At 38.0% G+C, this 14478-nt stretch overlaps 1 protein-coding gene across 1 annotated transcript; it reads right to left on the bottom strand.

The window, feature by feature from the left end:
- Position 1: 1 nt before the first annotated feature.
- LOC115257883 (phenoloxidase-activating factor 2) lies at positions 2 to 10400 on the bottom strand (the record flags this gene model as incomplete). Its single annotated transcript, XM_029857853.2, has 3 exons — positions 10242 to 10400; positions 5948 to 6204; positions 2 to 565 (listed from the first exon to the last, which is right to left on the bottom strand). Coding segments are annotated over exons 2-3 (798 nt in total), but the record flags the coding sequence as incomplete, so codon positions are not given.
- Positions 10401 to 14478: the final 4078 nt, after the last annotated feature.

A 14478-nucleotide genomic window follows, 5' to 3' on the forward strand; every position in this document is an offset into this window, starting at 1 on the left:
CCATGATCAGCAGGGCCACATCGTTGAACAGCGAGCCCTTATTGAAACGTTCGTGGACGATGACTTCGCGCACGCGGCGATCATGATGAGGGAAAAGTTCATTTCTAGTCTGAGTATCCCATTCACCAGCGCGCACCAGCAAAGTGTCCTGTTGCTTGTTGGCGACACAATGAGCCGCAGTTAGGACGACATTCGGGGCAATCAGCGAACCACCGCATTCGTAGACATTCAACGTGGAGTCCATGACCTTATCTTCGCGCAAAACAGCGACCATCCAGGGGAATTCACCGTATTCCGATTCTCCTTGCTTGTTGCCGGTGATTCTGAATCCCAGACCGTCAGCGTTTCGCAAACCGCACGAGTACTGACTCACCGGGGGTGCAGGGGTATACGTTGGAGGAGGCTCTACCAACACTTGGGTCTTTTCGCAGCATGTGTCCAGATAATTGGCACATTCGCTTTCAACGGTGGAGTCATCTCCAACGCGAATATCGATGATGCCCGTTCCGTCTGTGATGATTTGGTTGTCATTGCACAGATAGTAGGGAACACAGTCTCCGGAGCACTGTGAATAATGAAAAAAGAGGGGATGCAGAAAATGTTAGTTGGTTGTATAATCAAATGTGTTTGAAATATTTTTGAAGAGGTTTATGAGAAAGTAGATCAATCCCAAGAGTTTTTCACACCCGAGCAGGAATGAATAACTGACACATAACTGGAGCATACCAAAGTCAGGTATCATACCAAAACCAGGTATTGGTCGGTTGTCCAGGTATTGAAAATAACTTATTTTGGTATTTTGTAGGTATTGATAGAATACCTCAACGAGTTATTATTTTGGTTTTGAGGACTGATTGAGGTATTATTCAATTTTGGAAAAATCACTATTTGTATGGAAAAATCGCCGATTATTATTTAGGTATTACCATACCTGAGGTCATTATTCGCGTGTTATGCACAGGCAACAAATCAGTTATTATTTTAGGTATTTTACCTCTTTTATGCAGGGCTTCTTAATACCTCATTCAGGTTGTAGGTATTCGTTTTTCCATACCTGAGTTTGTTATTATTCAGCTATTTTCTCCTGCTCGGGCAGACATGCATTTTCCTTGTTAATCAGGAAAGAAACTCACTAGACTACCAAGCTCGCCAAAAGGAAATTTAAAATTATTACTTCTATTGTCTCAAAATTTGCTCATCCTATTTGCTCGTGACAGAAAGGGAGACTGAGGAGCCTCGATCCCTGGGGAGATTTGTTCCTCCCATATTTTCTCGGAATCAAAAACAATTTTCTTCTAGAATAATTTTTCCAAAACTACTCCAGGACAAACGACTATGTTTTGGCTACAAGTGATTTCGATTGTACATTGCATTATTTCTTAACGGATGATGGTTTGTTTTCAATTCTTCAGAAATTTCTTAGGGGATTTCGAGAAATCTCAATAACTTTGTGAAAATTGAACCAAATCGTGTCAAAATTCCACAGCACATAGTTTAAATAAAATACTATCAAACGTATTTATCCAATTAAGGCTGTTATATACATTTTTTAATAAATGCAGTTTAGTATACACAACAGTGACTTAAATAATTATATTTGTAGTACAAACCATGAAAAGGGGGATCAAGTCTCTCAATTTTGAAAATACGGCATATACTTAAAAATTTAAGGAAATCTAACAATTTCAATCATATATTCAACAATTTCAATCATATACTCATCGAAAATACAAGAAAACTTTAAAAGAAAACGAATAGGAAGCCTCTGGAGATATTTTCCTTTTAAATGAACCGTGTGTTCAAAGGGAGATCAAGTGTCACCCATTTTTGAAAAATACATCATAAGACATGCCTCCATAAAAACACAGTTTTGAAAACTTTATCAATAATTTAAAAGCCTTCTGTTGTGTATAAACTTGCAAACGATGTTAACCTGCCGTTCTGTACGGAAAACGGATCTAGTTTTGTGTATTTTCTTAAAGTTACAGTTAAATTAAGTAAAAGGGATCAACTCTACCCAATCTCCCCTATAATTTATTGGTCAAAAAATGTTAAGCTTCTTATCTGGAAATGTTTTTCAAGTTTTTTGTTTTGTAATATTCTTCATCTAACTTTTAAAAAATCTAACGTATGCAAAATTCCTAATTTTCTTCTTAAAAAATATAACTCGAAAATGATTTGTTGGATTGAAATGATGTCTTCGAAGATGTTTGAGGATATTTGAAGGACTTTTAGAAAACAAAAATCCACTGAGAGTAATATTCATTGCGGATCTATGTTAGATGTTTTAAAATTTCAATTTTCCAAAAACCTTATCCTTCGGTTTCTTATCATTTTTTGTGAAAGCTGACTTTCAGCCCCAAAATTGGCAAATCTGATTATCCAATGCTTGTAACTATTATTTCTCAATTTTATTATATTTCTCATCGATTTTGAAAACATTTTTCTAAATTTTTATATCAAAAATAGATTCTTCTTTCCAGTTTCAATGAGAAAACTATATATCCTCCTACATCCAAACATAATTGAACAAATAAAAAAAATAAAAACTCATGTTTCTGAGAAAAATTGATCAGATTGATAAAAACTATAAAACAGCAAAAAAATAGAATAACATTTCACAAGATCACATACATTCCTCTGTAACTCAAGTATGCTATGAATGTAGGAAAAAAATGCATAGTTTTTTTTTTCATTAAAACCTGTAGATAGAACCTATTTTTGATAACAAAAATTTCAAAAATTGTTTCCTTTTGCTGTTTTGAAAATCAAAGAAAAAAAAATCGAGAAAAAAATAATTAGAAGCGTTTGACCATCCTGGGCTACTAAGAAAGTTTTGAGGTTAATGTTTGTATGTTTGTTTATCAATGACCTTTTACACAACTGTGCATTCGGGTCGTTGTGAGGCTGAAAGTCCTTTTCCACAGAAAAATAGTAAAATATACAAAGAACAATGTTTTTTGGGAAAATTAAATTTATATTACTTGTAACATAGATGCGATGAACATTACTCTCAGTGTATTTAAGAGTGTAAAAGACTTTTAAATATCCTCAAACATCTTCGAAGACATCATTTCAACCAAACAAACTGTTATGGAGTTGAAGTTTTTAGAAGAAAATTCGTTTTTTTTTCTACGCCCTTTAGTTAGTTGAGCCCTTACTTAGTTGAGGAAAAAATGTTACATGTTGATGCAATAGTCAATGATTCACAAAATTCAGCGCGTAAACAAAATCTCATTCTATTGAAAAATATCGAGTCAAGAATGGCGAATGTTGCCAAATTGTGTTTTGGGCTGGAAATGCCCAAAAGACATCCTAACATACTCCAAGCATTTCAAGCATTCTGCTTTTCAAGAGAAATTTTCGATTTCAATCAGTTATTATAAAATTTTCTGCTCTATTGTTTCCTGTACAGTTATAATTGAGCACTTCTCTTTAATCCATTTATTAGGTTATTATATTGCCGAACATAACATAGCAGCAACTTCCGTAGTTTTCTTTTCGCTTGAATAAACATACGATCATACGAAAACTATCTAGGGTAAGGGTACTCATACCTTCATTATATGCAAAAAATATTTAGGGTATGAGTAGACTGGGTGGACAAATTCGTTTTTTTGAAACAAAGTATTTCCGATTCTTTTTAACGTCCGAAATAACTGTGCAAAATTTGGGAGCGATTGGTTGCGTCCACGTATTTCGCATTACGATTGAAATTTGTATGAAATTTCGTATGAAATCGTATTTTTTTGAATTTTTCTCATAAGTTGAAATTGTTTGTCTAAGACTGTATAACTTATGACGTAAGTAGAAGACCGAGAAATTACCGAAGACTGCAAATTGATACGAGGCTTGTGAAAAAAAGTTATACGCTTGCCAATATAGGCCAAAATTTGAGACTTTATTATTGATGTTATTCCTAAACATGTTAACACTTCTAAGATTCCGGGGTCCGTGGCGCAATTGGTCACACGTTTGCTTCATAAGCACATGGTCATGGGTTCGATCCCAGCTCCGGAACTTTCGTCAGTTGCTCTTTCCCCCTGAGAGCAGTTGACACTCAGACATGTCCAAACACTGCACTGCACGAGGAGTCGATGCTCAAACACACCACCGTGGGTGTCAAGCCACCACCTAGCTCTCCGTGTTTCAGAACGAACACGCACCGTGTCTGGCTCAACACCGGTGTCGGTGGCGGTGCTCAGGCACTGGGCACGGTGTTTGCCGCTTCTGGTAACACGGAGCCCGAGTGTTTCCGATTATGCAAAACACACGTGCGAGTTCAAGCGCTCGGTGCCGTTCATTCTTCAGCACCAGTTGCAAATGCTGTTGGTCGACGACGAGAGTGAAGTACTTGGCGGCTCCTTTTGTGTCTTTCTCGTTCCTTCTGACTCAGTGGCTCTGATGCAGCCAAGCTACCACGCACTGTGGCCGAGCTCACTGCTTCGGTGTTTCATACAATCGGAAACACTCGGCCTCCGTGCCCAACCAAAACTGAAGCACGGAGCCGAAACTGAGGCTCGAGTTATAACACCGACACGAGTGTTTCGCCAGTCGCACTGCGTGTTCATCAGTAGAAGCTGAACGAAGGTGGTGATATGAACACACACGGTGGTGTGTTTACGGGCAAACACGCCACCGGTGCAGCACGGTTTGGTGTTTTGCCCATGTCTGGTTGACACTAACCCTCTTCTGAGCCCGTGGCTCAAATGGACCCCTAATCGGACTGGAAAAAGGAACAACCTACACCCACACATCAACATCCTCGTGCCCATCATTCTACCATGATAGTATAGAAGGTGAAAGCAGCGAAACGGCAACCAGTTCGATATAGTAGAATTAAAAAAGAATACATTTAGACGCTGTTCAAAGTGTAAGTACAGCTCCAATTGGAATCGCTCACGCAGTGCCATAGTGGACAACAGAGCTATAAATTGATTGAAGAATAAAAAAAACCCTTCAAAGATGTTAAGCTAGGCGAGCCTATCTGAGTCGTATGGACCCCAACATCCTACTCCGCTTAAATATTAAGCACCCTCGGACAATCTGTAGGTACGTTATAGCTTTTGTCGAGCGTCGGATCGCTTTGCGGTCTTTGACAAAGTTCTTTGGCATATCTGAGGTTATATCTAAACGTTAACCCAAATTTTGCACAGCTATTTTTAATGTCAATATGGACCAAAAAGCTTTATTCCGGGTTGATGCAATCAAATTTAAATTTTACGACATTGACCCACTCTAGTGAATACCCTTACGTTCATTCTATGTGAAAAACAGACGATTTTGGCACCGATTTTTTTCCCGTTCTTTTTTATTATCATGCATGCTCATCCACTCGTAACTAAAAATGCAAAAATTAAACTCACACCCACAGCAGCAAATAAAATATTTCAAAGAATTTCCATTGACATTTGTATTCGTTTTCTTAGAATAATTGAATAATCTCAAGGAGACATAACAAAAGTGAATCATTCCGTGTCTCTGTTATCAAATAAAAATGAACTGCCCCAGACTAGATTAGAAGGTTATCAACTTTTTTTTCGACTAAAATTAACTCGAATTGGAGCACACAATCGGAAGAAAAATATTGGTATAACTATCGGGGTTGAATATTATGGTTGATATAACTCCACTCGGGATTACCAGGTTACGAGTGGGTAAGACCCACCATGGTTAATCGTGTCTTTGAAAACATGTATAGCTCATTATGAGTATGTGCCGTAATTCGGGGTAATATTGATCAAAATTTTCGATCTTTCTTGATTAATTTCCTGCAAACGGTACACGTTTTATATTTTTAAATTTTCAAAACTCTGAATATGTGTTGAGCTATTTGAAAAAGTATCGTAAATCTTTAATTCATGTTTAAATTTGCCTTTTTGATCTCTATTTTTTATATTGTTGATTGGGTAACATTGATCATCTTATAAAGAGTACATATACTCACAGTTGGCGACGGTGGTGGCGGTTGGGGTTGGACCGGACGTGCCGCTTGCGGTGGAGCGACGGCTGGTGGTGGTGGTGGAGCTGGTGCTGGTGTTGCAGCAGCCGGGTTATTGTTGTTGTTGTTATCTGGATTGTTGAAAACCGACTCGAAGAGAGAATCCAAGTCATCTTGAGCGCACACCGCTCCGACTAGAAGTACCACCAGCGCCGCGGTGGTGGAATACCGAAGCATCATTTTGCTTTTGATGTTACTATGGTCTGAAAAGAAAAGGAAATTCGGTTATTCGTTTCTAATTATGATGAAGTAACGGTGGTATGTGGATATGTGGTACCCTCTAAGAAAATCAATTTGAATTTTAGTCTGAATCGATAATATTTACTGCTCAACAGTAGGATCACTGAGGTTTGTGGCGTAGTTGGCTGCATGCTCGCTTTATAAGCGAATTTATATAGGTTTGATTCCCACGCGCAACTTCTTCCCAAAGCGATATACGCTGAACCTGTTCGGAGTTCATCATGATTATATCAAACCGGGAAACTTGGATATCATCGAACGGCAAGTCCTAATGATCTCTTAATCGGACTGGACAATGAACAACATCCATCAAATTTTAACATTCTTTATTTAACCTTGGATATTAGGGTGGCCCCCACTTATATGAAAAACAATAATTTCGAAAAAAAGCCAAGTCTTACCTCCTGAATCAGTTGTTTTGGACTCCTAGAAGTTACGTTCAAAATTTGACCAAAATCGATTAAGCCTGACGGGACGCTCAACAAGCTTGAAGTTTGTATGGGAAAACTTGGCCAAATGTATGTACAAATTTTTTAGTTTTTGAGTTTTGCCGTTAGGTGGTGCTGTAAGCGTTCAATAATTAATGCCAAAGAACTTTGTCGAAGACTGCGAATTGATCCGACGTCCGACCGACCAACCAACGCAAATAGTCGCGCACTTCTCGTCTCATTCTCGGTAACCAGTGCTCCGATTAAGTTAAGTCAAATGTACGTCGACAAAGAATTCCTTTTCTTATTAGAAAAAAGCAAATCTTCATACGAAAAGATTGAAAATTGTTTGACTGCAACGCAAGATAGGGAATCGCGCCACTTGGGCGGTGGCTTCTATAAAATGACCGTTGGTTGGATAGTGAAGGTGTTTCCGAATTCAGATATTTAAAAAAAAAACGTTTTTTTGTTGTTCAGAGAGATTTTTGCCAACACTTTTTTGGAAATTTTAGACGGATCATGCTAAAACCGAGCCCACAAAACGAGAACGATTGCAAGTTTTAATTCCCTGAAGAAGGTGTAATAAACACCGAAACGTCGGATGAAGAACGATATTTAGTCGTTTGATTGCGTTTGATGACTGCGAAGCCGAAAAACTTTCCTGGTTATATATTCGTTTGTTTTCCACTATAACTCAGTCAAATTTGAACCAATTGACACAACCTTTGGAATGTGGTCAGATAGGTATAGTATCTAGCCGTGTACAACATTTCAAATCAATTGGTTCAAAATTAACTGTGTTATAGTGAAAAACAGACGAATATAGAAGCCATCGCCCAAGTGGCGCGATACCCTATTAAAATTTTAGTAAATTCCATATTTTTAAAAACTGTTCAACTCAAAAACTGTTACACCTAAAAATTTTTGAAGCACGGTCTCAAAATCAGTACGTAATAATCAAAAATATTGATCGTTTGGTCGTTAACGACTTTCATTTTATTTTGTAAAGTAGTGTAATAAAATCCCATATACTGATATTTACTGCTAAAAATCCGTTATCGCTATCTGACGAAGGAACCTTACAGTGTATTAAACAATTGTCCGTACAGCAATTTTATAGTCAAAATAATTTTTCATTCAAATGATCATAACTTTTTTAAACATCGTCAACTACCTTAGCACATTTTTCATATTTTTTGTAGTGAATATAAAACCTCCAAAGTAGCTGCATATGAAAGCCTTAGGTAACAGCTGTAATACAAAAAAAATTGAAAAAGTTTCATCGAGTACATACTGAGATATAATGTTTTAAAAATGTGTTCAAAAATTCTATAATTAAGTTCTATAACTTCCAGAAAACTTATTCGATCTCGCTCAAAATTTTCCCAATGGAGCTTTGATATATGATTGGCCAGAATTTCAGCGTTTTCTATTGACGTATAAAAAAGTTATGAGCATTTGAACGAAACATTATTTTGGCCAAAAAATTGCTGTACGGACAATTGTTTGATACACTGTATATAGTCATCTTTCGTTCGTTGCACTAAGCTCTTAGCCCAGTTAGTGAAAGACCTTCACTAACTGTGCTGAGTTTTCAGGTCAAAAAATCTCTAACAATAGAAATTCAGGGCTATCAACCTCGACAAATCGTGCTTCACGTCAAAAAGTGACGTTAACCTTCGTTTTAATAACAGAAATACACTAGAACTCCAATGGCGCTGTAGTCACTTTTCTCATTCAATTATTTTAATAAATTTAATTGCAATAGTTGACTACTTTTAGGTTTCCACCTTGTAGAGGATCTCTTGTTTTGGTAAATAAAATTTATTTCACACTTCTAGTACCGCTAATGACGCTGTAAGGGTGTGGCAAACTAGATGTTAGTCACACGAACAGGCGTGACATTGGACTTCTGTGGCTAATTATTCTAATGTTTTAATTGGACGTTTAAGCCGAAGACTTGCAGCACTGCTGAAAATCGGGAGTCTCTGTTAGCAGCGCCGCCATGGATAAAGGTGACACTATTCATGAGAGTATGTGTAAATCTTCATACTCGCACCAATATACAATAATTTTATGCAAAGGTATGATCTTAGCTCAACAGGCGGCGATGCCGTCGGTGACGCTTATTGCCGTTAGTATAGGAAAATGACAGAGTTCCATGTCTTCTTGATAAGGTAGTCTTCGCTATAGCCCACCTAACGGGCACTGAGTTCAAACGAAGCCCACCTAAACGCTATCAGAACAAGCATCACATTGTTTTTCTGCAATTTATCATTGTTATAACTCACTTCATGTAAGTTTCGCATCCAAATATACAATGAATGCTGAATATTTAACATGACATATTTTAGCAATGGTCTTAGCTTCTAAAATCATTCTGTACAATATTGGATGACTGCCTAATGGCAAATACGTGATATCGTCGGTTTCCTGCAGTAGGTGCACAACTAAAAGAAATGCGAATTTTCAGAATGAGCGTTTGAAAATTGGCAATCTTGAAGCACCTGCTACAAGTTCACTTATTTATCTCATTATTCGACAAAAGTAAAAGAAATTTGATTGTTGCATCATGAAGAGAGACTGAAGGACTATCTGTTTCATGAATTTTGGATTACTATTTTTCAACGACTATTGAAAAATTGACTAATTTTGAGTTGTGCCTTTATTGCGGAAAATTGGTGAAAATACAAAAAATCTCGCGTTTTTCAACGAATTTCGCAACGGGTCTTTGTGAGATGAAAGTTTGCAAAGTTTTTCATCATTTGCCATCAAAATCTTAAAAATGACAAATTTTTAGTTGTGCCCCTATTGCAGGAAACCGACGATATAGTCTCGGGCCGTTTTTGGACACTTTTTAGGCTAAAAGTTAGGATTTGAATCGCTTTAGAGAGGTTTGTCTGTACGTTCAACAAAAACCGGCAAAATCTGAGTGCGGTATTTTACCATTGCCAAGTATTCGACCACTTTCGACAGATATATTTTGACCGGACAAACGAAAATATTTTCTAGTCAATGAAGCAATACGTTTTATTGCATTGTAATCTTTAAACTTATCGGCAACTGTAAAAATAAATGTAAAATTGACAAGATTTCAAATCAACTTCCCGGGTCGAAAAGGAATGGCATTTAGCAACGACAGAAATACTACTCAGTATTTGTTTTTAATTTAGTTATCACTGCACTTAGCACATAAAGACCTGATGACCCCTTCGAAGCAATTAGTTTTATATGTATATAGCTGATTGAATTGCACACTGAAAGTACTTTAAATATTTGGTTATAACAGCTACCAAATTTGTCTGAACTTATTACATTTCATCTACCTAATATCACAATCAATACCGAATTTTATTTATAGTTATGATGCTTTAAGTGTTCTCCTGGAAGTGAATAGACACGAATCTTGTAGAAAATTGTTCGATTTAAATGTACTGTCAAGATCTGCTTAATATAAAAATGATATTGCAAAAAAAAACGATGCTCAAACCGGTCAAACAAGATAACAAAGCGATCAGTTAATCACCACAACAAACATCACCAGAACTAATATCCTAGCAGAATCTACTTACAATGCAGAACAGAGGTAGCACGCTTCACAGCTCACACACGATTAACTTGACCCGTCGGCAGATCAAAATCATTTAAGCCAGTAAACCTGCCTGCGCTGTTGATGAGGCTACTTTTTGGTGGTTCCCTAAGCCGATCTCGCAACGGCTTCCGCCGAAGTCGATCGATCGGGTAGGGCGCGATCGCACATAGCACCAAACGAGATTTGGTAGGGTGGCGGTACCGATTACTTTACTTTTCAATCATCATAAGCAATCTGTTACTATAAGTTTGTGTTCCTTGCTTAACTGTGACATAGTTCGTAAACTGCTGAACCACATAGTCCACAGTCATTAAACAATTTATAGTGCACCAGAAATACTAACTTTAAAATTCGAAGATACCAAAGAAATGAACAAGATTGTTATTCTACAACCTCGCCGGGAATCGGTCCCATACCCTATATTCTGATCTTGAAAACGACTAAACCGACCGGGACAGGTTAGCGTTGATGATTCGGCTTATCACCGCTTGCTGCGCGCGTGTGTATGTGTGTTTATTGTAAACTGAGGTTGGAAACCGGTAGCACGGAGTTCGCTGGGATATCCCCATGGTTGTAGAAACCCCGCTGTATCGCAACGGTAGAAAATCGCATTTGCTCTCCCGTCCCGATGATCATCGTCGTCTGCCGTCCGTCGTCGTGTATCAAATCGGTTCGATGGCCAGGCTGAAGCCCTTGCATGACTTTGTTTGCTGGATGCTGTATGCCTAATTAGCATGATGAGGATATGTAAATTATATCTTTAATCAAATTATTAAACAAAGGATATGTGAAACTTCATCATCCTACCAATTTATTGATAGAAACTCATTGGTGTTTTTTTTTTCAAACCATGTAGTGAATCAACTCGAAACCTTCATTGAAACTACCGATCCATTGATGCCTCCTTCATACGTGCCAATGCTCAGATTAAGAGCCTGTAAAATTTAAATATCATGAAAGTTGATGGAAGTGTTTTTCTATACATATCTCAAATGCTCTTCATATTTTCATAACTTTCTTTCAGTCATCACAGCCTCACCCACCTTCTTTATACCTAGATTGTATTTTTAATTTCTCCCAAACATTCCACCTCTACCAGCAGATAGAGGTGGATTTTCTCTTTATGCTTGAAATTTTGTACGCAATATTCATATGAGTATCTTATAATTACGAGGTTTCGATAGAGCTCGTAGAAAGGAACATAAGAATCACAGGCATTAAAAAGTCACCATTAACTTCTTTTTTAAAATATGTTTTAATATCGTACAAAAACTAATCTCGTTTTCTTATTTTTGACGCTGCAAAGTCTAACACCGTACATCAAACCGTTTTAATTAGATTATATTTTAGATTTTAGAGAGGCGTTTTAAAATCTTTCCCTGTGTTATAGGGATAGGGATTTTTCAAAACATCAGCGCTTTTGATCTTCTTCTTGATGCAACATCAAATCACCAATAGGACAGATCGGTGAAGTACTAGATTTGCAGTAATGAGCTGAATTTTAGTATGGTGAGAAGGCCAATTCTCCGTTTTTGCAATGAAATGGTTCAAAAAGAGTGGGTATTATGATTTCTTGCTTAATTTGATGCTGTTTAAGCAAAACTTTGGGCAACAGTTTTGCTGTTTTCTCCATTTCTTGCAACATAAATAACATAGTTATCCAAAGTTTTGCTCAAACAGCATCAAATTAGGAAAGGAATCATAATACCCACTCTTTTTGAACCGTTTCATTGCAGAAACGGAGAATTGACCTTCTCACCATACTAAAATTCTACTCATTACTACAAATCTAGTACTCCTGAACATTAGGGGACAAGGGTGTTTCCAGAAAGTTTCCGAAAGTGACTTCAGGGGTATTCCAAGGGGTTGCCAGAGCCATTAAAGGCTTTCCGATAGAGACCCTCTGAAACGCCCCCGAGACCACCTGGCTCCCCCTCAAGCCCACTGAAACGCTCTTAATACCTCCAATTACCCTCTGAAATCGTCTGGGACCCAACTAAAAAAATCCTTGAAACCCCACAGGAGCATCTGAAGCACCTGAAGAAAAACTCGCATTGTACAAGACTCTGTCTCTTTCGGTCGATTTATATGGCCACGTATCGTGGACGTTGAGAGAAACTGATCGGAGAGCCTTTTAAGTTTTCGAACGTAAAGTGCTGCGGATAATACTAGGCGGTACACAGGAGTACGGCATGTGGCGGCGACGCATGAACCACGAATTTTATCAAGTATACAAAGAGATGGAAATAGTGAAGCGAATAAAACACGGCACTCTGCGGTGGGCTAAGCACGTACCGCGTATGCCGGAGGAACGACAAGCTAAAACCATATTCAGCAGAGAACCAGGAAGGGGCCGTCGGCTTCGTGATAGGCCGCGCACTCGTTGGCTGTTTGCAGTTGAGGAGGACCTAAGGGCTCTTAACGTTCAGAGTGACTGGCAGCGATTGGCCCAGGACCGAGACTAGTGAAGGCGAATGCTTCATTCGGCGTAGCCTCACCGCTACGAGTTGTAGCCCATCAAGTAAGTAACATTGGTCACACAATTTGTTTCATAACTTGAGACTGCGTACACCAAAACAGCTGATTTTTGGCCCAGTAATGGTACATTATATGTAGCTTATACCATAAAATTTTCATCAAAATCGGTTAAGTATTTGCGGAGATATTGTGAATCCTGAAAACTGCAATTTTAAAATTTTGTACAAAGAGGATAAAAAAATAAGAAAACATTTTTACTCTTTTATTTTTAGAGCCAGAAATATTGAACCAATTTCAATGAAAATTTTTCTGTATGTAAAGTATACATGGTACATCATATGTAGCTTGTACCATAAAATTTTCATCAAAACCGGTCTGGTATTTGCGGAGATATTGTTGAACCCTGAGATCTCCAATTTTAAAATTTTGTGCAAAGAGGATTCACAAATAAAAACACATTCTTACTGTTTTATTTATAGAGCCAGAAATACTTAACCGATTTCAATGAAAATTTGTATGTATGTGAAGTATGCATATCAAAATGTTGTGTAAAAATTTCGTTCAATTTGATCCAGCCGGTACAAAGTTATATTTGCTTAAGTGGCACCCGGTCAGTTTTTTTCATATTCAAAGTGCTACAACTTTGAAATTATTCATACAAAATGGCTCAAAATTTTACTAAAAATATATTTTTAAATTAGTATTATACTGTTAAATTTTGATAAAAATCGGAGCAGTGTTGGTAGTTCTATAATCAAAATTGTGCTTTACTGACCCTTAATTTCCGAAAATTTACTATGGAGCGCCTTTGTGCAAAATTTTAAAAAGGTAGGTCGATGGTTTTATCTATATATCAACCAATACTCAATCGATTTTGATGAAAATTTTATGGTATAAGCTACATGTAATGTAGCATTACTGGTCCAAAAAAAAATTGTGTGACCAAATTTTAACCGTATCACCCTTTATGTTTTTGGCCTAAGGTCCCGTCACTACAGTGAAGGAATTGCCACCTCAGGCATAGCTTTCGGTGGAGCAGCTTTTCATATGCAGTCGCTGGATGTCAAAACACATACGCTGCAGCAACCTCATCGTCTATGACAGATTTTTCAACCGATACGATGAGCGGTTGAAGCAGGTTCCATGGGAAAGCCGATCATAGAGCATCTCAAGGTACAAACTCTTGAGACCTCTTCAACACTTTTCTCTGCTGTGTATATGAAGATTATGACACATTATGACCCATGTTTTGGCGAAACCAGGTCCATCATTTCACGTGTTGTTTTGACAACCACAAACAACGGTCAACAATAAATGAGAGCTTGATAATTTGTTTAATATAAGCATAATTATCATTATTCCATATACCTAATCAAGTGTCCTACTCCATTACGCCATGCTTGGAACCCTCCTGAGACCCCTGAAACACTTCTGAGAACCGTTTACGCGCCCTAGAGACCTCTTGGAATCATCTAGAGATCTCCTGAACCCCCTTGAACCTCCTGAGCTCCCCTGAGACACCCCTAATACCTCTTGGTACCCCCTGAGATCCTCAAAAACGCCCAGACACCTCCAAGTGCTCCCCGAGGGCCATGGGACCTTATGAAACGCCTCTGAGACCATCTGAAATCCCCCTGGGAACTACTGAAATGTCCATGAGACCCTTGAAGCACCTCTGGAGCCCTCCTGAAACCCCTCGCGACCCCATGAAACACCCCTGAGACATCCCGAAACGCGTG

Source organism: Aedes albopictus, chromosome 3 (assembly GCF_035046485.1).
Source record: "Aedes albopictus strain Foshan chromosome 3, AalbF5, whole genome shotgun sequence".
Classification (NCBI taxonomy): Eukaryota; Metazoa; Arthropoda; class Insecta; order Diptera; family Culicidae; genus Aedes; species Aedes albopictus.